This window comes from Crocodylus siamensis, chromosome 3 (assembly GCF_052110815.1).
Source record: "Crocodylus siamensis isolate JL-2025a chromosome 3, ASM5211081v1, whole genome shotgun sequence".
NCBI lineage: Eukaryota > Metazoa > Chordata > Crocodylia > Crocodylidae > Crocodylus > Crocodylus siamensis.
The window spans coordinates 43,844,895-43,870,724 of record NC_143397.1 but is presented as its reverse complement, the minus strand read 5'-3'; the positions used below and the strand labels follow the sequence as shown (position 1 = coordinate 43,870,724).

The 25,830-nt window shown below is 40.0% G+C and overlaps 1 protein-coding gene across 2 annotated transcripts in view; it reads left to right on the top strand.

Annotated features, from left to right (window-relative positions):
* The window catches only part of TMEM161B (transmembrane protein 161B), a 69,276-nt gene that overhangs the window by 17,998 nt on the left and 25,448 nt on the right, over positions 1–25,830 (top strand). For both annotated transcript variants that reach the window (XM_090038226.1, XM_090038225.1), the window contains 3 exons: positions 6,718–6,798; positions 12,795–12,892; positions 18,199–18,355. In XM_090038226.1, the coding sequence (XP_089894352.1) occupies positions 6,718–6,798; positions 12,795–12,892; positions 18,199–18,355 (336 nt within the window). The remainder of the gene's footprint in view (positions 1–6,717; positions 6,799–12,794; positions 12,893–18,198; positions 18,356–25,830) is intronic.

Genomic DNA, 25,830 nt, shown 5'->3' with positions numbered 1-25,830 from the left:
TAATTCTCAGGATCTTAACAATAACCTTCTAAGTTATTAGTGAAATCCCAAATCTCCACTTTTCTCAATGATTTCTCAAGTATACCTAGACTTTGGATATGCTGTTTACTGGTGTGTGCATTTATTTAACTTTTTCACTACCATTTTCTTCTGCATTTTATGGTTAGCCCACTTTTCTCTCTCTTTAAGAACTCACCATATTACAAGGTGGAAAGCTCAGATGTGGTTAGTTAGAAAGGAGTTATCAGAGTAGATTGGGGTAAAAGCTGAGCATCTCCTGGGTTACAAATCTGTCCCGATGTTCTTGTTGTAATCAGTATTGTTCTCTAATGGTCATATTTTAAGTATTAATATTTAACAATGGCATTTAAGTTACCTTGTAAGTATATTGGGAGTTGGTGCATTTTGAAGAGGGAGGGATTCTAGTAAGTAATAATCTAAGTAAGTGGATAATCTGAATGGAAACACTACTACATTTTTGTGTAAGTTGTCACTTCTGAGTTCATCCGCAGGATATTGAATATCACAGCACACTTTATAGTTTCATAGTAGCTAAGGTCAGGAGGAACCTGAACAGATCATCTAGCCTGACCCCCTGCCACAGTCAGGAATGAATTCTGGGTTCACAAGACCCCAGACAGGTGATTGTCCAACCTCCTCTTGAATTTACCCAAGGTAGGGGCAAGGATCACTTCCCTGGGAAGTTGGTTCCAGATTTTGGCCACCCTAACTGTAAAATATTGCCTTCTGATCTCTAACCTAAACCTGTTCTCCATCAGCTTATTACCATTGTTCCTTGTCACCCCAGGTGGTGCTGGGGAGAAAAGGGCTCTACCTATTTGTTGTTGACCTCCCCTGATGAGTTTGTAGGCAGCTACCAGGTCCCCCCTCAGCCTCCTCTTGCTGAGGCTCAACAGGTTCAGGTCCCTCAGTCTCTCCTTGTAGGGCCTGCCCTTTTGCCCTCTCACCAAGCGGGTGGCCCTCCTTTGAACCCTCTCCAGGCTGGCCACATCCCTTTTGAAGTGCAGTGCCCAGTACTGGATGCAGTACTCCAACTGCGGCCTGACCAAAGTTGCATAGAGGGGGAGTATCACGTCTCTGGACTGGCTTGAGATGCACTTTCAGGTCCTTTAAAAGAATTAATTTCAGGATAACTATTTGTGAAGTTCCACAGTTATTTAATGCATATGAAATTACAAGTGACATTTATCTTTTAACAATATGTGTTGTGATCTTTATTCAAATGACATATTTTCCCCTTTTTTTACACCCTCTTTTAAAAAATACATGCAGCTATATAGCAAATGCTTTTGGAACACTTTTGATTTTGTACATTGTTAAATTTATGATTTTCATATTGCTGAACTTCTTAGTTTGAGTTGTATCTATTTTTCTGGGATTGTTTTCTCTTACTGAGCTATGCAGGATTTTCTGTATAGATGTTGTTAGTGAATAGCTTTGTATTTCCACAGTCAGTACTAGCCTGATTCTTCTCCCAGTGACCTTGATGGGAATTTTCCTGTTACCTCTTAAGTCAATCAGTTTTGAAAACTTGCTTTGCAGTATTCATCTGTATTTGACTGCATTATTGCTTTGCCCAGCACAAAAAAAAACCCAACCTGAATCTAAGTCTGAGGACAGCCTCAGTAACCTCATTTTGCTTAGGAGGCGGGGAAACATCACTTTCTCCTCTAAGGAGAACTAAACTGAGAATTTTCTCGCATTTGATCATGAATTTCTGTGTTCTTTTGATTTCAGGCACCATTTTAAGTTATGGTTTTTGCCTTCTGTTTTTGCTGCCTTCCCAAAGGCCAGCAGGCTTTTCTACCAATGTCTTTAAATCTCTAACAAAATTTATTATCTTTAAAGAACTAGGTAACTCATAATTGAGAAATTTACACTTTTTAACATAAATATGCACACACACATACTTTTCCTATTAAACTAGAAATTTGTGTATTTTGCATTTTAAAAAAAAAAGCACACAAAAATACAGACCTTTGGTAGGACAAATAGAATGTAAAAAAAAAACAACCTAAGTTATACGTTTCCAAAGCAAGTGAATCTTCTATCATTGATAAATGGGAGAACAAATGCACTGTTTTTCAGTTCATTGAGAATCATACTTCTCCAATCCTTTACTGTCAGTGAACTTTGACAGAGTTTTAATTGTTCATGTTAATTGTGTGCATGTAACTTGCAGGTTTAGGTGCTTGTTACATGTGACTTTCCAACTTAATCAATTAATCCCAATCATAAGTCACTCTTGAATTCATACCACTGCTGTCTTTCAGTTTCTTCCCTAGCTAATGGCCTTAAACCACATATGCTGAGGTTATGTTTACACTGTACTTCCTGTGGTTTGACTGCTGCTAGTACCTGAGCTAGTTGACCTTAATATGTATCCTGTCTGAAACAGATTTGAGCTACATTTTTAAAAAATTTCTGTTATACTAAAACCCATGTATCTTCAAGCACCTCTCTGGTTTTTATATTATAAATGCTAAAGCTTTTTAGCCAATAAGCAACATCAACATTTGCATGTCTTTTACATTTTGTCCTTGAGATTTCTGTGAGCTTTTAAAAAAATAACAACCAAACCCTTATTTACTAAAAACCATGTTTGCAAACAGACCTGCAATAAGGTCTTGTACCTAGGTGTGATTTAAGCATCCCTTAACTCTGCTACAATTGACAAGGTACTTCTGTCCAAATTCCTGTTCAGGACTCTTCTCTAGTGTTCATCCTAAAGATGCAGTGGAAGTGGCATTGGATTCTACTTTAATGAGATTTTTTTTAAACTCTTCTCATTAGCAGGACACAAGTTTTTTTTTTATCTGTTCAGTACTGTTTTATAGGTTTGATAGCTGCCTTAATGCAAGCTCTGTCCTTGCATTGTACTAAAACTTTTTTCTTGAATGCTAACTGCATGTATTTTTGAAGATGAACATAAAGTATTTTGTCTAGTTATTTTTCTTATTGCTTACTTGCATTTTTCTCATGTCTGTAGAACTTCTTGTTTCTGGGCCCAGTCTTATTCCTTTCCATTTAACTCCAGTGGTAATGTGTTCAGCTCCACAGGGACTCCTCCTGGGTTTAGGCAGCAGTGTAGCTCTGTGGGTCTGCCACCAATGTCTCTGAACTCCTGTGGGCATGACCCCAAATTCTGAAGCAGGTCATACCTCCAAACTTTTTGACATTTGTGCCCTAGTCATACAAAAGACAGGGAGGAAAGAGCAACACTTGATGTTCTTTATAGCCCTTGAATTAAGCAGTTCTGACTCATGGGCCTGATTCAACCTAGCTTTGGACCTTTTGATCTGTCTTAGATATGACTCTTGTTGCACAAACAAATCCTTCACCGAGGACTACATAGGTTGAAAATACATAATTGAATAAAGAAATTCACTCTCATACACTGTACATTTTTTTTAAATAACTTAAATCTCTTGACTGATGCAAAGTCCATAGTTGTATTATATTAAAACAAGTGAAATATAGCCTTGAGTTTCTCTAGGAAGCCCTTAATGCTAGGTGTATGAGTGTTCAAACAAAAAAGTCAGTTCCCTGTAGTTTATTAATATTGGCATGTTCAAGAACAAGAGGTTTCTACACAATCTAACATTAAGAAGCCCTGAGAAAGCAATTATTGAAGTACTGCACAGATTATAAATCACATCCTTTTAACCTCCTTCTATTTGAGATGGCAATACCAAGTCGTACTACACCTTATACACTGAAGTATTTTTTATTTGTATTACCATAACATCTGGGCACCAAGTAGTGTACTGAGACTATAGTGTTAAGTCAGACAGATTTCTGAAATTGGGACACTTCTCTGATACCCAGTATTATGTATTTAATTTGCACAAATAGACCTTATAGCTATCATAGCATTCATTCCCAAAGCAATTTCAAGAAATTTTAACTTCTGACATGTAGTGAAGTCCAGTTCTTGGGAGAACTGATGGTCCCAGGGCAGAGAAATTGTATCTGCTGTATTCAGGGGCATGGTGAGCATGCTGTTCACCCCCTACAAAAAGGTGCTGCCAACACTGCCGGTGGCATTTGCGGGCAGTCCATGATCCCTGCAGACTGCTGCCAACACTGCTGGCAGCATCTTCAGGTGGTTGCTGACCCCTGGGCAGTGCTTGTCACCTCTGACAGTGCCTGCAGTGTCTTCAGGAACTCCCCGCTTACTGCTGTCACCCCCCCCCCCCCCAGCTGCCAGAGGCATGCATCGTTCATGGCTGTATGCATATCTTTTATGCAGCTGGAGGCTTTGCTTACCAGAATTCTATCAATTGGCCAATCTAGTCCTTAAACCAATGCCATTTTTTTGGTTGAAGTAGTCTCCTTGCCTCCGGATCCTGGGATGATAAATGATGATGATAAATAATTTACCTTGTTTTGGCTCCTCCTATTTGAAGAGTGCTTATGTTTCCCACCATTGCAATAGGGTTTTCGTGGTAATTGATCTCTGAATCTTACCACTTTCTTAAGGAAAATTATCTGATTTCCTCCCTCCTTCTCTCTGGTAAGACACACAGATGTGGCCTACCCTAGTGACAAATGAACATCCAGAATAGAGATGGAAAAGGGCATCCATGACTGGGAATTGTTTTTGTGATGGGGAATTTCCCTATTTAAGGTACAAGTTCTTTTGTTTCTTCCACAAGGCACACTTAGCACAATCTGTACTTTAGGAAAGTATAAAGTGAATTACCCTTGTTATGGCAGGTGGTTAAAAGGCAGGAACTCCAGAGAGCGGTATAGTCCCCTATGTCAGTGATTGGCTCTTATGTTTCTTCTCCAAAGCTAAAAGCAGGCTGAAATACCTATTACAAATTTGTAGGTTTTACTACTTGCAGAATGGAAATTTTCCAGTAACCTTTTTCCAAATCCATTGTTCATATTAAGACCAATATCTTCCTTATCCACATTTCCATCCTTGAATATTGAAGATAATATATGTACTTAAAACAGACTAAGGGAGAGCTCACTTTTAGGCTTCTGCCACACGTTACACTTAAGACGTGATTAACTACTTAATCATGTCTTAAGTTGTGACCCAACCACATATTCAGTCAGTTAACGGTGTGATAATGAGGAGTAAGCCACTAAGTTAGTTCACAAATAAATGTGTACTAACTTTGTGGCTTGTTCCCATCGCAGTATTAATGGAATATTTGGCCAGGCACTCCTCTGTGGTGCTAGCAGCTGCAGGGGAGCGCCCCATGTGCTTCCATGCCTGGGAGGCCTGTCAGCTGATGGGGCTTGCAGCAATGGGGCTAGCTGACATGGCCCCCTCCTTCCCACCTCAAAGCAAACAAAAGAAAAGTCAGGGCATGAAGCGGTATGCTAAGGTCTGCAAGGGAAAATTGAGTGGTATAGGTAATAAAGAAAAAACTTTTGCATTAGCTATTCCAGAATATTTCTGCTGCATTAGCATTTTATTGAATAAAATTCACTTTTTATTTTGGAAAATTACCTTCTTTGTGAGTGGAATAATTATCCTAGAGCAAAATAATTCTAGAGTAGTGTCTGTATAGCATAGTTACAATGGTGTAATTTTCCTGATTTGTTTTTCCTCTGTAGACATGGGCTTAGTTGCCATGTGTTGTACCAAATTCAGTGTTTTCACAGTTAAGAGGGGTTTTTTAAATTTAATGACTGCCATTTCATTCTGTTAGTAATTTAGGATCTGAGATGCTTAAATACTTGTTTTATTTTAAAAAAAAATCCATTCACCTCAGATGAAGTGAAGTTTTGACCTTGACTGTTTTTAAGGTTCAGGTTGAATCTCATTCATACTTACACAGGTGTTTTATTGAAGTGCTGTAATATGCAACAATAATAAACAATATATTAAAAATAATAAACAGGAAAGGTTTTTGCACCTCCTTGCCTGCCTCTGACATAGGATGACACCTCCAGGGATGAAGACAGCCTTATCTGCCCATCACAGAGCAACATTTTCACAAAAGGGCTCTCAGCTACTCATAGATTTCATAGACATTAGGGCTGGAAGGGACCTCGGGAGATCATCGAGTCCAGCCCCCTGCCCAAAGGGCAGGAAGTCAGCTGGGGTCATAGGATCCCAGCAAGATAAGCATCCAATTTACTCTTGAAGGTGTTCAATGTAGGTGCTTGAACCACCTCCGCTGGCAGACTGTTCCAGACCTTGGGGGCTCGGACAGTAAAGAAATTCTTCCTTATGTCCAGCCTGAAACGGTCTTGCAGGAGTTTGTGACCGTTCGACCTCGTCATCCCTTGGGGCGCTCTGGTGAACAGATGTTCCCCCAGATCCTGGTGGTCACCCCTGATAAACTTATAGGTGGCCATCAGATCACCCCTGAGCCTGCGCTTTTCCAGGCTAAAGAGTCCCGTGGCTCTCAGCCTGTCATCGTAAGATCTGTTTTCCTGACCTCTGATCATACTCAGGGGAATACACTTCCAGCCTCAACTTCCCCTGTGCAAAATGGAATTTATTTTCTACCTAAGAGAACTTTTACAATCTTTAATTTCTCGTTAGCCTGATGAAGGGTGCATGTGCCCAAAACTTGCAAAGAAAAAAATATTTGCTACTTTTTAGTTTAATAAAAGATGTCACCTCTGAACCAAGAGTTTTGTAATGGTAGCTGAAACTTTTACATAAGTATGTTAAATGCTTCCATTGATATGGTGTTTAACTAAAAAATTTTTTTCCCTTTTTAGTTTACGATGGTATCAACATCCTACTGAAGAAGAACTACGAATTCTTGCAGGGAAACAAAAGGGGAAAAGCAAAAAAGATAGGTAAATGCTTATTTTATTGTCTTGAGCATGTTTACATAAACCATGAAGTGACTAGATTGCCAGCTGACTTTGGCAGATCTTATCCGTGTTCATGCTACTCAGTAATTTTATAACACAGTGAGAAGAGTATTACTTCAATGTGAAGCACGCTGCCTTTATTCAGTGCTTTTATTTTGAATTTCTTGTACTAATCTTTGAAAGCATTTGGCTTAATTCTTAGTCTAAAAATAACCCTTCAAATCTGAATGTTTAGAAAGAAATTCTGCTTTGTCAGTCTTTTCCTGATAGCATCAGTCAAATTTCTTTTTACATGGCATTGCTCTTATTTGTTGTAGTTATGTATTGACTTGGGATCTTGAAAGTTGTTCTCCAGTAAACTAAAGTGGTCAGTGTGTTCAAATAAGGACTAGATGTTGTCCCTCATAGAAACTGGCCATTGAAACTGCAAGGATTATTGTTATTGTTATTATTGTATCAAATGTAGGGGTGTTACTGAAAGACTACTTGCTCTACCTTTCTTAAATATTGTAATGAGAGCAGAAATAGGCTCGTTAGTCTGATGTATAAAGCTGGCAAGGTCTTGGAACATTTGCCAAAAGAAAGAATAATTAAAGCATAGAGGTACGTGGAAAATAAGATAAAATGCAGTATGGGTTTACCAAAAATATGTGTTAACTTGCTGTCTTTATTTGATAATGATAAGTAACTGGTTTTTGCAAAGGAAATATAATAAAGAATTTCAGAACTTCAGTAAAGCATTTGATACAGTATTGCATGTGAAACTGGAGATGATGGTTTTGCATAAGAATTATAAGGCAATAAGAAACTATTTAAACAGGCAGACTACAACAGATTGTGCTGGGCCAAAACAGGTTACTTGTGGCGTTCCTTAAAGATGGTATTATGACTGGTTTTCATTTATGACCTTAACGCAAAAAGTAGGAATGTGCTAATGATACTTAGCGAGGACACAAATCTAGTAAATAAAATTGAGATTCATAATCCATATGGAAGAGAAGAGGAATAACGTAGGAAAAACTAGCTGATTTAAGATTGTAGTAGAAATGGATGAAATTTAATAGAACAAAGTATAAAGTCATGTACTTAGGAGATAATAATAAAAAGCTTGTCATCTGGACTTGAGAGGTGAAGAAAGACCTGAGTGTATTAGTAGATCACAGGCTGAGCCACTAGTCTGATACAGCCGTGGAAAGCAGAAATGATCTCAGGATGCATCAGGCAAGCTATGTGGGTGTTTTAGAAAGTAACAGCAATTTTGAAATAAAATATATAGCTTGCAGTGAGTGGGAAACTACAGAGTAGCAGGGAACATGGATGCCACCTTGTTTACAGCTATATGTAGAGAAATGATGTTATCCAGTAAACGATCATTGCACACAGTAAGGTTTTATTTCAAAATTGCCATTACTTTCTGAAACCACTTTGTAACTCCATTAGAAAAGATAGGGAAATATTTACTACCTATGTAAAAGCAGCTGGTAAGAACTCACCTGGAATTCTCTGTACAGATCTGGTAGTTCGTGTTCAAGGAAGTTCAATTCAAAATTAAGAGGTGCACAAGAAAGGCTACCAGGATGATCCAAGAAATGGAGAGCTCACTTTGAGACAAGACTACAAGAAGTTGGTTTGTTTAGGCTACAGAGAAATCTGCATAGAGATGATTGCTCTAAATACATGCAGATAAAAAAAACATCAAGGGTATGAAGAGCTATTGAAATGAGGATAATAATGGCACAAGAACAAATGGGTATAAATCAAAAGATTTCTAACCATCAGGAGAGAGAGGTTCTAGACCAGCCTCTCAGAAACACTGAGAGACAAGAAACGTAATTGATTTCAATATGATGCTAGATTAGTAACATTTATATAATACAGTTGTCTCTAGGAGCAAGGTCTGGACTTAAAAAAAAAAAACAGGATCTCCTGGTTCTTCATGTTCCTAATACAAACTGTTACATTTTCTATTGTCTCTCATATTGTCACCTATAAACAATGTCGATTTTAGGTTCACTGCTCTTGGAGGTAGTATCTATGTTTCTTAGCTTTTATCCTACAATTTACTTTGATGGTCATCTTGCAAATCCTATTTACATTCTTTAATTTTAAAACAAAAGCAATCTGGGGACTGTTTCCTTTTCTTAAATAGCTTTAATAATTCTACTGTAGGGATAGTAGGTCCATCTTGATTCATGAAAAATCTGTTGTATCCCATTTCATTTTTCAAGGGAAAAATGTAGTTAATTTGGGTGTCACATGAAGTTTGATAACTGTCCACATGAATAAGTAACCATTGGCAGATTTATATATTTATATCTATAGATCTGGAAAATAAGTATAGTGGAAATTCAAGATTTGAATCATTATTGCTGAACTGCATATCCTACAGGTTCTAGCCTGAGGAAAGCAGGTGTCACTCAAGTATTCCTGAACTCCAGTCATCAAATACCTTTTATTAACTTCACCAAACTTCTGCCCTTACTAATCCATATATTCTCATTTTTATTTGGAACAGTCTTTATAGTCATCAAACTATAAATACAGTACATAAATGGAAGCATACATGTCAATTTTAATTTTATTGTTATGTAGAAATTACTACCAAATTTATAATGGTGGTCCCCTATGTACATAACGTGGAAACATTATTGCTTTACAAATCCAGTATTTCAGAATCTCTTCAGTCTCTTCTCTGGGGGTTTAGAATCTTTTTTTTACTCCCAACCATTTCACTTTAGGAAAAAGTGCTGTTACATTGGCATGATTTGAAGGTTGTTGTAAGCATGAGCCTTAAAGTACAGTGTCAGCCCTTCTGAAATGCAAGTGAACAGTTTGAATTATGTACATGCATGCTTGTCTTTTTTGGTTGGCTACAGAAATTTATACTTGTACTCACAGACAAAGCTTCCAAACTAGGATGCAGGAGGAAATGAATTTGTCTTGTTCAGGGAAGTAAACAGTTTCCTAGTCGTGAAACAACAAAGTGTTTTGATTGCGTGTTCTTTGTTTCACTTTTCAGCTAGTGAAGAATTAACTGTAAATAGGAACAAGAGGCAGTGGCCTCTGCTGCTGGGGTTATGCAAGAAATGAGAGAAGGGGGGAAAAGTGCTTTCCTTTCATTGAAGCCTCCTGTCTGCAGTTATCAAAAATAGACCATTACCTTGGCATATCAAAACCAGCAAAATTAAGCTTGCAATTAAGTCAATTTCAATTTCCTGCTGTCTGTATTTGGAAGTGTGACTTGCTGCCTAGCATGTTTGCTTATGGCTTGATGTAGTGGCATAGACTTGAACTTCATCTGATACCCACTGCTAACTGCTTTTTTGGTCACTCTTGAAACGCAAGGATGTTATATTAAGTTCTCATTGTTTGACTATTTTCTTCTCATGTACTAATCGACAAGCACGCATCCATTCCTTATAATTAGCTTACAATGGATTGAACCTGTGTTTGCCCAATGAATCATATACTCATTTTAGGAAGAAAATTTTAGTCCATGGTCAGATTGGTACTGATTAGAGGTGGGTTATGGGGAAAAAAGGTTGCTAGGACATAGAACATGCATCCTTCCTTTTCTGATTTCAATGATGTTTGAATATGTATCAGAACAATATAGTTTTTTTTCTTTGTCTAGCACTTACATTTGTTTTAACCTATCAAAACTATTCCTGATCTGCTTTGATATTTTCTGGGAGCTGAAAAGCTAAATTTTCCACCCTATTTAAAAAAAACAAAAGGTGTTTTCAGAGACTGTTTTTAGCACAACCTTGTTTCTGTGCTGTTACAGTGATTTTTTTTGTGTGTGTGTGTGGCTGTTTTGGGGTCAGTTTGGAATTAGTTTGAGTAATATCTCATGCTACTAATGCATGGTACATTTTGGCAAATATGGGACATCTGAAACTTAGAGCTCCAAATAAAATATGTATCTTATGGGTTTTTTAATGTACTCAGTTCTTTCTCTCTCTGCCATTGGCCTCCCAGCTATGGCTGTTTTCTTCTTACTAGTCCTTTCTTCTAGACTTAGAGCTTTGCTTTGAAAAGTTGCACCATAAAAATGACACTATCAATTTTAGGAGTTTACCATGGAAAAAGGTCAGGCTGCTAGGAAATATCTGTCAGAAAGGTAGGGACTGTGTATACTGTGTGACCAGAACCTGTTCTGTCCTTGTTGCGTTTGTGTTAATGTCTCTGAGATGGCACACGTGAGCAGAATATGGATAGAGCTTAAACCAGGGATTCTCAACCAGTGTCAACCCTTGAGATCTTTTCAAGGGTGCTGTGGGATGCCTATTAGGTTTACAACAGAGTCACAAGATAAACCAAGACATTTCAAATAGAAATCCATAGTTCTGATTTGTCTTAGTTCTTTGCAACAGAAAAACTGCTCTTATTTTTCTGTAGTAAAAAAAAAAAAAAGAAAACGATGAGCTGATATTTTTCTGAGCAGTGCCTCAAGTCCATCCTGGGTGCCTTAAGTCTGAAAAGATTAGATTAATCTTGCTGGTAGGGTAGGAAAGAATTTAGTTTGTTTCCCTCAGAGATGTTAGTGATAAATTTTGCTTATTAAAAATAAGCAGATGCGACTTAGTCACATTTTATAGTTTTTTTTGGTGGGATGGGGGGTGTTTTTAAGCTTATCTTTATATAGTTGTTAACAGGAGAACAGATCTGTTCTGCAAGACATTTATACTGTCATCTGAACTGTATCTTCTAAACCTGCTAACGTGGGCTATAATAATTTATAAGGCCAGAAAACCCCATAGAACTTCTAGTCTCTGTCAGTGCTTGTTTACATCTGTTTACATTAATAGATTGTAGCAATTAACTGTTTTGTTTCTCTCTCATCCTGTGCTGCTGACCCAGTCTCTCTGCCAGCAGTTCCAGTTATCTTCAAAGCTGGATAATTGCTCGTTAATTTCTGTAAATATTACTCTGTTACTTAAAACATGAAATTGCTATCTAATGGTGAGGGATCTTGGAGTCATATTTGACTCCAAGATGAACATGAGCCGGCAGTGTAACAAAGCTATCAACAAAGCCAATTGCACCTTGTTGTGCATTAACAGATGCATGACCAACACATCGAGGGAGGTGATGCTCCCCCTCTATGCGGCACTGGTCAGTCTGCAGGTGGAGTACTGTGTCCAGTTTTGGGCGCCGTACTTCAAGAGGGACACGGAGAATCTGGAGAGGGTTCAGAGGAGGACCACTCACGTGATTAGTGGTCGCTGTGAAAGACCCTATGAGGGGAGGTTGAGGGATCTGTATCTCTTCAGCCTTCATAAGAGACGTATGAGGGAAGACCTTGTAGCTGCCTATAAGTTTATCAAGGGAGGACAACAGAGAATTGGAGATGCACTATTTACCAGAGCACTCCTACGAGTAACTAGGAATAATGGGTGCAAACTAGTGGAGAGTAGATCCAGATTAGACATTAGAAAGAAATTTTTTACAGTAAGGGTGGCCAGAATCTGGAATGGGCTTCCAAGAGAGGTGGTACTATCACCTAACTTGGACGTCTTCAAGAGGAGGCTTGATAGACACCTGGCTGGGGTCATCTGACCTCAGTCCTCTTTCTTGCCAGGAGCAGGTGGTTGGACAGGATGTTCCTTTGTGGTCCCTTCGGACACTACAATCTATGAATCTGTGAAGTATGATTTTAATGCCGCATTCTGTCAGCCTCCGGGTCTGAGCCTTACCCTTAAATTTTTGGCTTAAATTTACTTGGGTGTTTTTGTGTTTTTTAGAGTTATGTGCATAGCCACAATGGTATTTCAAACTCTGACAAGATAGAGTTAATAATAATTATTCATACATGCCAACTTAAGCTCAGATATACATTTTATATGGAGAATTAAGTCTTCATGTGAAAAATGTGCATCATAGGCATTTTAAAAGCTTCCTCTAGATATTTAGCTGTTATAATATTGTTGCACATATTATATGCGCACACACTTTTTTCTTTTCTTTTTTAACAGGAAATACAATGGTCACATTGAAAGCAAGCCCCTAACCATTCCAAAGGATATTGATCTTCATCTGGAAACGAAATCTGTTACAGAAGTGGACACTTTAGGTAAGGAAAAGACTACAGTTGGTTTTTGTGTGTCATAATATATTCTTCAATTATGCAGTGTTGTTTTTTCCATTTCATGTACATTTGTGATATATACTTTTATGTTTTTTATGGAGGAGAGAATAAAAAATAATTCATAAAGAAAAACTGAGCCAAAAAGCAAGAATTTAAGATGACATCTCTTGCTCTATAAGAGACATCTAAATAGTGGTATTGCAGAAAAGAATGCAGAGCTAAAATCCAGCATGAAGCACATCTGATACTGCAACAGGATATCTGAAGGCTAGGATTATGTACATATTTGAAAATAGGCATATGAAATATCCTCCTAGATTAAAATAGGCATGTGAAATATCATCCGTGATCTATGGGAAGCTGGGTGACAGTGACCATGAGCTGATCACCTTCACCATCCTCCGTAAAGCTAGCAAGTCAGTCAGCAACACGAAAGTCCTTGACTTCAGGAAAGCTGGCTTTGACAAGCTCAGGAGGCTTGTCAGTGAGGCCCTAAAGGACCACAACCCCAGGGGGAGGGGAATTCAGGAAGAGTGGTTGCTCCTCAATGGAGCAATCCTCAATGCACAAGCTAATTTGATTCCATCTCAGAGGAAAGGCAGCAAGAGGGCAAAGCAGTCTTCCCCCCACCCCCCAGGCTCTCCAGGGGCTCTTCCTGAGGCTAAAAAAGGCCTACAAAGGATGGAGGATGGGATTCACCTCCAAGGACGAATATTCTGCACTGGTCTGGTCCTGCAGGGAGCAAACCAGGAAAGCCAAGGCTGCAACTGAACTCCAACTAGCTTCGAGCATCAAGGACAATAAAAAGTCCTTTTTCAGATATGTGGGGAGCCGGAGGAAAAGCAAAGGCAGCATTGGACCCCTGCTGAACCAGATGGGACAACTGACGCCCAGGAAAAAGCCAACCTATTAAATGGGTACTTTCATCAGTCCCATGGGACGCCCATGCCCACTACGGGACAGGCAGGTCTGGGTGAGGGAGATCCCCAGCCCTACATCAACGCTGACCTGGTGAAGGAACACCTTGAGAGGCTGGATACCTTCATGTCAGCTGGCCCTGACAATCTGTGCCCCGGGGTACTCAAGGAGCTGGCAAGCATCATAGCGCAGCCTCTGGCACAGATCTTTGAAAACTCCTGGTGCTCTGGTATAGTGCCCGAAGAGTGGAAGAAGGCCAGTGTGGTACCTATCTTCAAGAAAGGGAGGTGAGTGGATCCGGCAAGCTATAGGCCCATCAGCTTGACTTCTATCCCGGGAAGGTCTTAGAAAAGTTTATTAAAGAGGCCATCCTTAATGGACTGTCTGACACCAACATCCTGAGGGATAGCCAGCACGGGTTTGTTGCGGGTAGGTCTTGCTTGACCAATCTCATTACCTTCTGTGACCAGGTGACCTGTCACCTGGACAAGGGAGAAGAGATTGATGTCATATATCTTGACTTCAAAAAAGCCTTCAATCTGGTATCCCATGATAACCTCTTGGCAAAACTAGCCAATTGTGGCCTTGGGCCCCCACGATCCGCTGGCTGGGGAATTGGCTCTGCAGTCGGACCCAGATGGTGGTAATTGACGGAAGTGACCAGTGGGGTCCCCCAAGGCTCTGTCCTTGGACCCATATTGTTCAGTATCTTCATTAATGATGTGGACATGGGAGTCAGAAGCGGATTGGCCAAGTTCGCTGTTGACACCGTACTTTGGGGCAGAGCATCCACACCAGAAGACAGGAGGGCAATCCAGGTTGACCTGAACAGGTTCAGCAAATGGGTGGACGAGAACCTGATGGTGTTTAACACTGAAAAATGCAAGGTTCTCCAACTTGAGAGGAAAAGCCTGCAGCATGCTTATAGGCTTAACAGTGCTACACTGGCTAGCACTATGGATGAAAGGGACTTGGGGGTCATGACTGACCACAAGATGAACATGAGCCTTCAATGTGATGCTGTGGCTAGTAAAGCGAGCAAAATGCTGGCTTGCATCCATAGATGCTTCTCGGGTAGATCCCAGGATGTCATTCTCCCATTGTACTCGGCCTTGGTAAGGCCGCAGCTGGAGTACTGTGTCCAGTTTTAGGCTCCACAATTCATAAAGGATGTGCAGAAGTTTGAGAGAGTCCAGAGAAGAGCCACGCACATGATCAGAGGTCAGGAAAACACACCTTACGACAACAGGCTGAGAGCCATGGGACTCTTTAGCCTGGAAAAGCGCCGGCTCAGGGGTGATCTGATGGCCACCTATAAGTTTATCGGGGTGACCACAGTACCCCTGTGTTTGTTCACCAGAGTGCCCCAAGGGATGACGAGGTTGAACAGTTATAAACTATTGCAAGACCATTTCAGGCTGGACATAAAGAAGTATTTCTTTACTGTCTGAGCCCCCGAGGTGTGGAATAGCCTGCCATCAGAGGTGGTTCAAGTGCCTACATTGAACACCTTCAAGAGTAAACTGGATGCTTATCTTGCTGGGAACTTATGATCCCAGCTGACTTCCTGCCCTTCAGGCGGGGGCCTGGACTCGATCTTCTGAGGTCCCTTCTAGCCCTAGTGTCAGTTGACAGGTATAGAAAAATATTTCATAAAACACTAAGTGCATTACAGCATAGAAACATATAATTTCATATATCTGTCTGAGAAGTTTAAACTGAAATGTTTATGAACCAAACAAAGATGTTACAGAAGGAAACAGCTGCATGTATTTCAAAGGTTTGGGGCTTATTAGGCAAAACTTAGAGGAAGGACTGTTAATTTCTATATTTTTATTTCCCTATGGGAAATATAGGAAATACTTTTATTTCCCATATTGAATTATATGTCCAAACTGTGATACAGCCAAGATTTATAAATACACCTATGTTGGGCTGAGAAGATCTTCCATACAACTTAATGCAGTGGTTCTCAACCTTTCTAGACCCAGAGGTAACCTTTGGAAAATGCTAGCTCTTAGTTTTCACTCACTTTTTCACTACAGGAAAAAATAGAGCATTTCTTCTTTTGTAGAGACCTCAGAAAGACTATTAACAGGTCAGAATTTCTGGGTTTATCTTGTGAATCATGGTTGCACACTGAACTGTGCTAACATTGTGTGGCATGTTGTGTATATATTCAATACTTTTAAGTATTTGAGCTAGCTCTGTACTGGTAACTTGGGCAATAGTGAAAAACTAGGTGGCGGAGAGAGCTGCACAGGAAAGAAACTGCTGCTTGGTGTGGGGCAAAAGCAGCCCCTCCCTTTCCTGCTGCCAGTGCTTCCCGGTGCAGCCGCCCAAAGCCTGTACGGGACTGCCCTGTGTCTGCTCTGCTACTGCTGATCCACGGGGCAGCCCAGAGGTGGCGGTGACACATCAGAGATGCAGGGCAGCCCCATATGGGCTCTGTGCAGCTGCACCTGAAAATGTCAGCGGGGGGGAGGGGCCACTTTTGCTCCACACTGAGCAGCTGTTTCTGTCCCATGCTGCCACTACTCAGGCCAGATGGTTGAGCCTGGAGCAGGCATGGGGTTGGGGCTGTACATGCTGGTCCCTGCTGCTACTGCGGGGCTGGGGACAGCGGCAGCCAAAAGGAGCTGTCTGCCTAGTAAGGCAGCCCAGCTGTGAATCTGCTCCAGCCCTGCTGCATGCCCGGGGGTGCAGCAGGATATGCCATGACCAAGCAGTGCTTCAGCCAGGTGGGACCAAAGGACCCATCGCTGGCTGGACAAGGCCCCTCTATGGGCCAGATCCAGCCCACAGGCTGTATTTTCCCCACCACTGTACTATAGTTTAGTATTTGGTACAAGGCATTAAATGAATCCCAATTTTTTGTAGCTTTCTAACTATGGCACCGTTGAAAATATCTCAAGGCACCCCAGTTGAGTCGTTAACTTAATGTAACCCCTACGGGAACGTAAAATGCCTCATTTCAAATATAGGTACACTTCTGAAAGTAGCATATGAGCAAGGAAAGAATTTTCAAATTTTGTTAAATACTGTTTGTTTAAAACAATAAGATTCATTATTATTGAAGTTTTACCAGCAGTAAAGCAATTTTTTGTTTTAAAGGCAACATTTAGACTGCTGTTGATACTTGTGGACCCAAGATTGTATCTATAAAAGAAAAAGTACTGCTATTCTAAATGAAGTATTTAACTGAGATTTGCATTGAAATATCTTGATAGTAACCAGTTCAATTTTCACTTGCTAGCTTGATCTGTTCCCTGAGATAAATGCTCAGGGTTAGTGTTTGGTTTACCAAATAAAATGTGAAAAGAATGGGAAGGTCTTAGTTTACTAAGTGCATGTTGTGGTCTTCATCAGATCTTTGAGCCGTTTCTAGGATTCACAACAAAAAAAGCTGTTTCCTCTCAAGCCATTTGAACTGTCCGGGCTGTTGTGTATATATACCTGTGCCTAGTTAAATACTTTCATGTTACAGAATTTTCACAATTTGTTCAGCAAACCAAAGAAGGAATTGGAATCCTGAAAAACAAATCTTTGATTTATTCTTTGTAAGACTATAATCTATGTATTGCATTTAGGGACCTACCTAAATCATGGTTTCACAGAAACCACAAAAAACAGTATTATCCGCAATTTCTGAGAAATCTGGTATTAGCCACATTCCCCCTCTGCTCCCTAAGCAGCAAAGGGCAGGGCCGCTGGGCCCATCTGCCAATTAGCGGCAAAGGACAGGGCCTCCATGAAATACTGTGAAATCTCGGTATACTGCAAGTGGGCCATGAAAAATTATGTCTCACTCAGACTTGGGTAGGTCCCCAGTTGTATTGTATTGTATATTTTTCAATATAATATGTTAAATAGTTTACATTCTCAGAAGATTACAAAATTTAAGACAAACTGTGTTTAGACCTTTGCTGTGAAATGAAGAAAGAATTAGGAAGCCAGTTCATATCAGGAAGTTTGGGTTAAAAAAAAAAATTCCTCTAAATAAATAGCATGTAAAATACTTAACAGAATACTAAATTCCACATTTTAAAATTAATTGTCTGAATAGATTTCACAAGCTAGTCTTGTATATTTTGTGCTACATTTACCTGATCTCATCACAATGGGGACATGAATGAAGATATGATGCATTTTAAAAGAAGTGTACCTCTTACCAAATGTAGAAGAGAGATTTTTGCAGCTGCTGCTACTTGATGTCCAGATAAGTCCAGGATATACAAGTAGTAGCAGCTGTTGTGAATACAGCATTCTAAGTATGCTTTATATGTTAAGCGCAAATTATGTCAGCTTTGTCATTGCTTGTCTCAAAAAGGTCATTTGTGCTTTCTACTTCTTGAAAATCCTTTGTTTTTCAGCATTGCATTATTTTCCTGAATATCAGTGGTTGGTGGATTTCACAGTTGCAGCCACGGTGGTATATCTGGTAACTGAAGCCTATTACAGTTTGATGAAGCCTTCACAGGAAATGAATATCAGCATAGTTTGGTGTCTGCTTGTTTTGGCTTTTGCAATGTATCCTTTTTATGACTTTCAAGTTTTTTTTTCCTTTTTTAAGATTTTTAATATCTTTCTACAATTCACAGATGGTAACTGTATTTACTTTTGGAATCAAAACATTTTCATTAGGAAAAGGAAGTTACTGGCATTATCCAGTGTGCTGCATACTACTTAATCATGATACGAGTCTCTGTTCATGGGTCTGGATTGTTCTGTTTTCCAGAACAGCAAAATGTTTAACACTAGCTTGTGAAGAACCAAGTGCGAAGAACCAAGTGCCAAAGATATCTTAAATGGTTATTGACATTTGTGCAGGTTTCTGTCTGGCTTTTCTTAGTTGAATAGCAGGTACTGGAGTTTATCATTTGGTACAAGGCCTTAAATTAATCTAGATTTGTTTTTATAGCTTTCTGGCTGTGCCACTGGATCTTTATTAAGCTTCTTGACTCAGAATTTTAAATTCTAATAGGAGCTGGCAAAGTACAATATAGGATAGTATTACCAGCTACTACATAGACTTGCTGGAAGGGTGCTTTGATAGGGATATGATCCTGAGAGTAGGAGAACACAAAAGGAGGTTTTGAGAAGGAATGGATTAGGAACCAAGAAGTGGTGTTAAGGGGAATAGGAATGTAGGTGGAGATGTACCATGCAGAACTTTAAACTTTAACTTTTTACCTTTAGTATGAAAATAGAGGGAAAACCATGCATTGTTTCAGGAGACATGTAATGGTAAACCAGTTCAAGAGGCAGCTGGTATATTTTGTGGGGCCAGCCAGATATAGAAAGGCCTAGGAGGAGTTACAGTAGTCAGCAAGAAGCATCTTTTTTTTTTTTTTTTTTTTTTGCTAATAGTGATAAAGAGGAAAACTGTTTGGGTTTTTTTATTTTAAGATGTGATCAGTTTGAATGAAAGAGTGGAGAAAAGAGTAAAAGTGTGGGAAGTCAGGTAAGTCTGGTAATTAAGTAACTTCTCTGCTTCTTCCAGCACCTACTAAACAGACAGTAGGTTTAGTTATCTTGAGGTTAATGCTGAAGTTGGATTCCGGTAAGGAGCTCATGTTACGATCTGTCCTTGATATTGGTCCTACTAGTTAGTAGGTATGCAGTAAAACTGCTGAGCCCTGTGAGAAGTTGATACATCTGTACACACTTTGTTTGTCTTGTTTGTTATTAAAATATGTGCTTTAATTGCACTAAAAGCAGTAACACATTCCAAAAAAATCTTGAGTAGCAGAGGAAATCCAGACAATTCTTGCAGTTATTTATAAGTTGAGTTGGAGGAAGTTTTATGACTAAAAGAGTATATTTATGATAAGAAAGAATGGAAAGTTTGGCTGCAGTCCATTTTAGGCATAGTACTTCACTGACTTTGACCAACTAGGATAGAATGCCGTTTTTTAAGCATGACTTTCTAATTACTTCTAAGCAGGTTAACAAAGTGGTGTTTGGTATTCCCACAACATGCTGTTAGGATGTCATGTCATCTTAATCTCACTGGATTGTATGGATTAGACCTACTATATTGTCATTTATTTTTATTTGATTTAAATGTAGAAGTTATATAATGATTGAAATCATAATAAGGGTACCTATCCCAGGTGCTTTTGGTAGCATGATGAAGTAATTGATTGTAACAGGTGCAGTTTTAATAACAAAGGAAAAAAAATAGCTGTGCATAACCTGCAGCTCAGCCCTGCTGTATGGTGTGTAACAGTTTTCCAGGTTCTCAATTCTTCAAGACTTCTCTTTATCCTGTAAACCAGTGGCTCCCAACATCGGGACATGACCCAAATCAGGGTCACGGGGGTCTGCCCCTCACTCCACCCCTCCCCCCTTTGGGGCTTTCCCAGCACATGGTCTGCATAGGTCTTGCTGCCACTGCCCTCTGTGATCCTGGCCTGACTTGGGCTCTGCTGGCGCCGCTGGGCATGAGTGTGTTTTGCGGTGGGGAGGCGAGGGTTGCAACCTGGGTTTAGGGTCGCAGCCTAAAAAGGTTGGGATCCACTGCTGTAACCCTCAGCCTTTCCAGTAAAAAAACAAAAACAAACCAAAACAAAAAACTATGGGTTTTGTAAAACCTATTTAGTTAATTTGAGCTCTTTATTAGGTTGACAGGGCAATAAATTGAGGAGCTTTCACAGATAAAAGTCCTGTCAGGAGTTGTCCCTCTATATATTGCAGTAGTTTCATCTCTAAGTGACAGGTCTGGATTAGGGCTGTCTGTCAAATGATTAAAACATTTAATCATGATTAGTTGTGCGATTTAAGAAAAAAATAGTTATAATTAATCGTAAGTTTAATGGCACAGCTAAAAACTCAAAATGATGCAAAATTATGCAGGTACTTTGTATAGTTGGGGAGTGAGTGTAGGGTGTGTGTCGGGGTGGAATTTGGAAAGGTGTGGGGGCTGTGGGTGTGTGTGTGTGGGGGGGGGTTGGAGCTTGGGGAGAGGAGGGTCCCTGCAAGGGGTCTGGAGCTCGGGGAGACCTCCATATGCCTTGGCAGGATGCAGGGTACTATAGGTTAGGAGTGAGGGACAGCAGTAGTGCTGGGGGGGAGGGGGCTGTGACTTGGGAGTGAGGGGCAGGGGTAGGGCACAAGCATATCACTGTCTTCTCCCCCTCCCCCCCTCCCTCCAGTATCTTCTTTTTTTGAAACTGGAAATATTGTAACCCTACAAGAATGCAGCTGGGTGGCATGTAGAGCAGCACTCAGCAGGTAAGTCTGTGGAGGGGAAGGGATACGATTGGGGGGGAAAGGAAGGGAGGGCAGATGGAGGCCCCTATGGTGAGGGAGGGTGTGGGGCAGGGGCTGGGGTGCATAGGACCTCAGGGCAGGGAGCAGGACAGAGCTATGGCGGGGGAAGGGGAGGAGATAGCTCCCTGCTGGTGCACCCCCCCTCACCCCAGGGAGGCATAGGGGGCATGTGCCCCTTTGATTTGTGCACGGGGCAGAGGTGGGCTTCCCACTGGACTGGGACTGCACCCTGCTGCCTTTGCCCCAGGAATCGCATGCTGGCTATGCTGCACCCCCTTCTCACTTAGCGGCAGAAGGCACAACATGGTGTCACATGGGTCCCAAGGCAAAGGTAACAGGGCACCAAGTTCTCAAAGGTAGTGCCAGGTCCGAGCTTGCCTCTGCCCTGTACACAAATCCAGGGGGCACATGCCCCCCCCATGCCTCAGGGTGCACGCAATGGCAGGGAGCCCTGCCTACCCTGTGCCCCTGGATGAGCCATCCATGGCTCCCATGACCCGCCTTGGCCCTGGGGTCCCATTCACCACAGCCCCTGCCCCACTCCCTCCCTCACTGTGGGAGCTTCAATCTTCCCCCTCTCCCCCCCGCCCTTCCCCTTCTCTTCCACAGGCTTACCTGCTGGGCATTGTTCTACATGCCATTGGACTGCATTCCTGGCCACATGCATGCTGTGGCTGCACACCTGCATGCAGCATCTCAGTGTGAAGCTTGGATGTGGGTTCCAAAACCATGTGCACAATTAATGCATTAATTGGTTCTTGCGTTAATCAGGCATGTTAACAGATTTAATTGACAGGCCTGGTTTGGATTATTACACACACGTGTGTGTGTGTATGAGAGAAAAGGTTGTAGCCCTTTCTTTTCATACTAGTGGTAGAATCCTCTTCAAATAAATGTAATTCTAGAACAATGTCCATGTTGCACGTGAGGAACAAATGACTGATATCCAGGCTTTCAACTCCCAAATAATACCTATAAGTGTTGTAGAAACAAGTTGAAGGAAACAATGCATCATTACCACCTCAGTTTTATCTGGATTGAATCTCTACCAACATATATTTTCATCCTTGCCAAAGTTCTAGTTGTACTGAACTTGCATTGGGCCCTACTTCTTCACTAGCCCTCCTAAATGGCCCAGTAAACATTGAACAAGAGGTGTAACAGGAAATTTTGCAGCATTCACATATTAAAGTTGGAGGTAAATAAGTTACCCTCTAGAATCTCTTTCAGGGGAAAAAACAAGAGTTGAATCCATCAACAGGAAGCAGCATCTATTTCTTTGAAAATCTGCAAGTGACTTGACAAAATTCTTGATCTGTGAAAATCTGGTATCAGTCTATTCTTTGTGAGGAGCAGTTTTGGGGGTTTTTTCACTTTTTTTTTTAAGCGTCTGTCTCCTGGGCCGTAACTAGATTGAAAGAGAGTTAGCTGTGTTTTCTTAGTCATGTGGAAGGCAAAGTAGAGATGCATCTTACTCATTTAGTCTATAAGGTACACATCTATCTTGTCCTCTGTCTGTATCAATAAAGGTAACATCCAAGATTCCAATCTGAGTTGACATATTCCATAACGTTAATAAAAGAGTATATAATCATTATCGAGCCTTTTCAAAGTGTAGGCTCCATGAATACTTCCCAGAAAGCGAAATACAGTCTGCCCTACCCCCTCTCATTTCTCCTTGGAGTCAGTACTAAGCTGATTCTCTAGCAAAGCACCAACGTTTCTTCACTCTCTCTACCAGTTAGAAAGAACATTTCATCTTTCACTAACCCAAACACTGGATCCAGATTTGAGTCCAGGTGAACTGATGGCACTTAAACTTAATTTTTGCTTACAGTAATAGCCATGAAATCCTCAGCCAATTCAGAAAACTCATCATTGTGGCTTAATACTGAAGATAGGATTTCTCCAGTTCCACATTATTGAAGAACTTAATCACTTCACCTGGGGAATCTGAATTTCAGAGGGAATCTAGACCATGTAGCAACATGACCTTTGCAACTGTATTTGGTTTATGCTGCACTTCTTACCCATTAGAAACCAGCTATGCTGAAATTACCATTACTTTTCATCCAAATGAGTTTTATACATAAGTTGTTTGACTTCATCCTTTCTTAAGCCTCAGTCAATGCTTAATTAACTGAGTCAGCATTCTTTTGAATGTAACCTTTATCAGTCGCTATATCCTCCCATACTATTTAAACAAGCAAAACGGATGACAGTAAGGTTAAATATCTTGATTTGGGTTTCTGATATGACATTGTTCTCTTGCCTTTTTTCCCTCTATATACAACTAAAAGGACAAAGGACTTAAAGACTTGTAGCTAACTTCACTTCTGCAGGTCTTGGTATCCTAATGTATGTGATAGTGCTGTTCTTCCTTCTTGGCCTCCAGAGAGTATCCATTGAAGGAATGCTTCTGGATGCCAAAGCATAGACTTCTGGGAGAGTACAAAAGCCACCAGGATTTCCAGCTTTGGACAAAATCTTCCAATTACTGTTTCAGCCCCAAAATTGACCTATGAAAAATGCTCAGTTGAATGTCTTCCTAAAGCTGTTCGTATGTTCCCAAAGTACAGTTTAGTGAGATGCTGAAGTTCCCAAAGTTCAGGTTCAGGAGTTCTTCGCTCTTCCTGTCAACAAATTTTCTAGTAAAAAGAAACCCTCTTGTTTTTGGTGAAATTGTTGATAATCATAACCCAATACACTGCTGTGGCATTTCAAAAAAGTAAAATGCTCTTGTGTAAGTAGATATTCTGTCCATATGAAGTATTCTTAAAAACTACCTTGAACAAAATTGAGCAGGTTCAAAGAAGAGAAGTTTGTGGGGTTAGCTATCTTAAAACTTGTATGGAACTGGAGGATAAGGTCAAGTTTTACAAGAAATTAACATAACAATAGTTGTACTGTGTTGGTGGATTGAAAAACTTCAGATTTCCAAGGTGCTGATACCTATCTGTGAGCCACCTCTTTTTTAGTATGAAGGTAAATTGTAAAATAAATTGATAATTATGGCTTTTGGTTTGTAGTGAATATGATACTGAATTTTTTGTGTTTAACCATAACTTTATCTTGGTTTTCTTTACATCGCACTCATCAGCACTGTGATTAAGCACATCATCGCAACATATTGGAAACGCATTTTAAGCAACCATTGTTTTGATGGGCACCACAAGAATTGAGCATAATGAATTCGAACACACGTATATCAATAAAAAATAAAACCCCTATGTACCCATGCTACCTAATATAGTGTAGAGAGCAGTACTTGGAATTATTGATATGAATGGAGTTTGTGTGTACACTGTTAATATTATGAATCTGCAGCTGACTGCTAGTTGCAGAGTAGAGTAGCGCTGTATCTTGTCACATTCTTCCTGCTCCGCCCTTTTAAAAAAAAAGATTTTAGTATGTGCAGGACTGCTTACAGTTTGCTTTCAGAAAGAGAACCTGGAAAAGTCTTATTTACACTACTAGATGGAAAAAATGTCAAATTGCTGATTTCTATCTGTAACAATTGTATAGATGGTCCTAAATAATCATTTGTTCACTTATTTGAGTTATTGTGTATTTGCCATTAAAGTAAAAAAGAATTCATATACACTGGACTAGTAAAGCCAAATATGATCGTGTTAATGTATATATTCATCCAGCATAAATAAAGCTATGTACCCTGGATTTAACCAGACGTGAAAAATAGTTGTTCATCCTTGGGTAGTTGCACATTTCAGTGTTTTTGTGCCTGGGGCCTGTATGGCCATCACTTTCATAGTCAGTAAGAGATTTTTGTGAATTTTATTGTACTGGATAAAATCAGTAATTTATGGAAGAAATTTCATGAAAGAATGTTGTAATCCAAAAGGGAAAGAATTGATAAAAATAAGATAATGCTTTTGAAACAAAATCAAACAGCAGTGCTGGTTGGGAATTACCCAGTTCAAATACTCTAAGTTATAGAAACAGTATCTATGTACTCTGATCTTTCAGAGGCAGGAATGCCTTCCGTCTAAGGTAAGATTATGCAAGCCGTATATTGAATCGAGTACTCCTGGCATTCATCCATGTATCTTGGTAGGTAGAAACATGTTACATCCTATGTATTCTGATTTCAAGAAATCTGTAGTGACTGGCAGGCATATGTAACTAACTTGTAAGGATATGCAAGTATTAACGTTTACAGCTAAAGGAATATAAAAGATGATGGTTTACGTGAAGTTAGATAATTATGTCAAAAGTAGATTGAATTTTGGCTAGGTACTAAAGAACTGTAAGGGGCAGGATGTTGGTGTTTCATTTTTTGTGAATGTAGAATGAATTTGAAGAGTAATGTTCATAGACTTAGGCATAATGGATACACATATATTATTCAGCATGCAGTGTCACTGTTAAAGATGTATAGTGTACAAGAGTTAAAGCTTTCCCATAACTTTGAGAAGCCAGGAGGTAGGTGATATGGTTAGGTAGGAGGTCCCACACTGTCCTCAGCTATTCATGCTTTTGTGGACACAGTTGACAACAATAATGCAGAACAGCAAGGCATGATGTTGAAATGCATCTCTTCAGAAAAAGCAGGTTATTGTAGGCATATCGCATCTGTTCTCCCCTTTTGATACTAGTTTCCAATAGGATTTTGAATTGAGATAGCATTTCAGTCCCAGTTTTCCAGATGCTTTAAAGCTCTAGAATAGACCAGCTAATAACTGTATCCTTGTGGCTCAAAAAACTCTTCA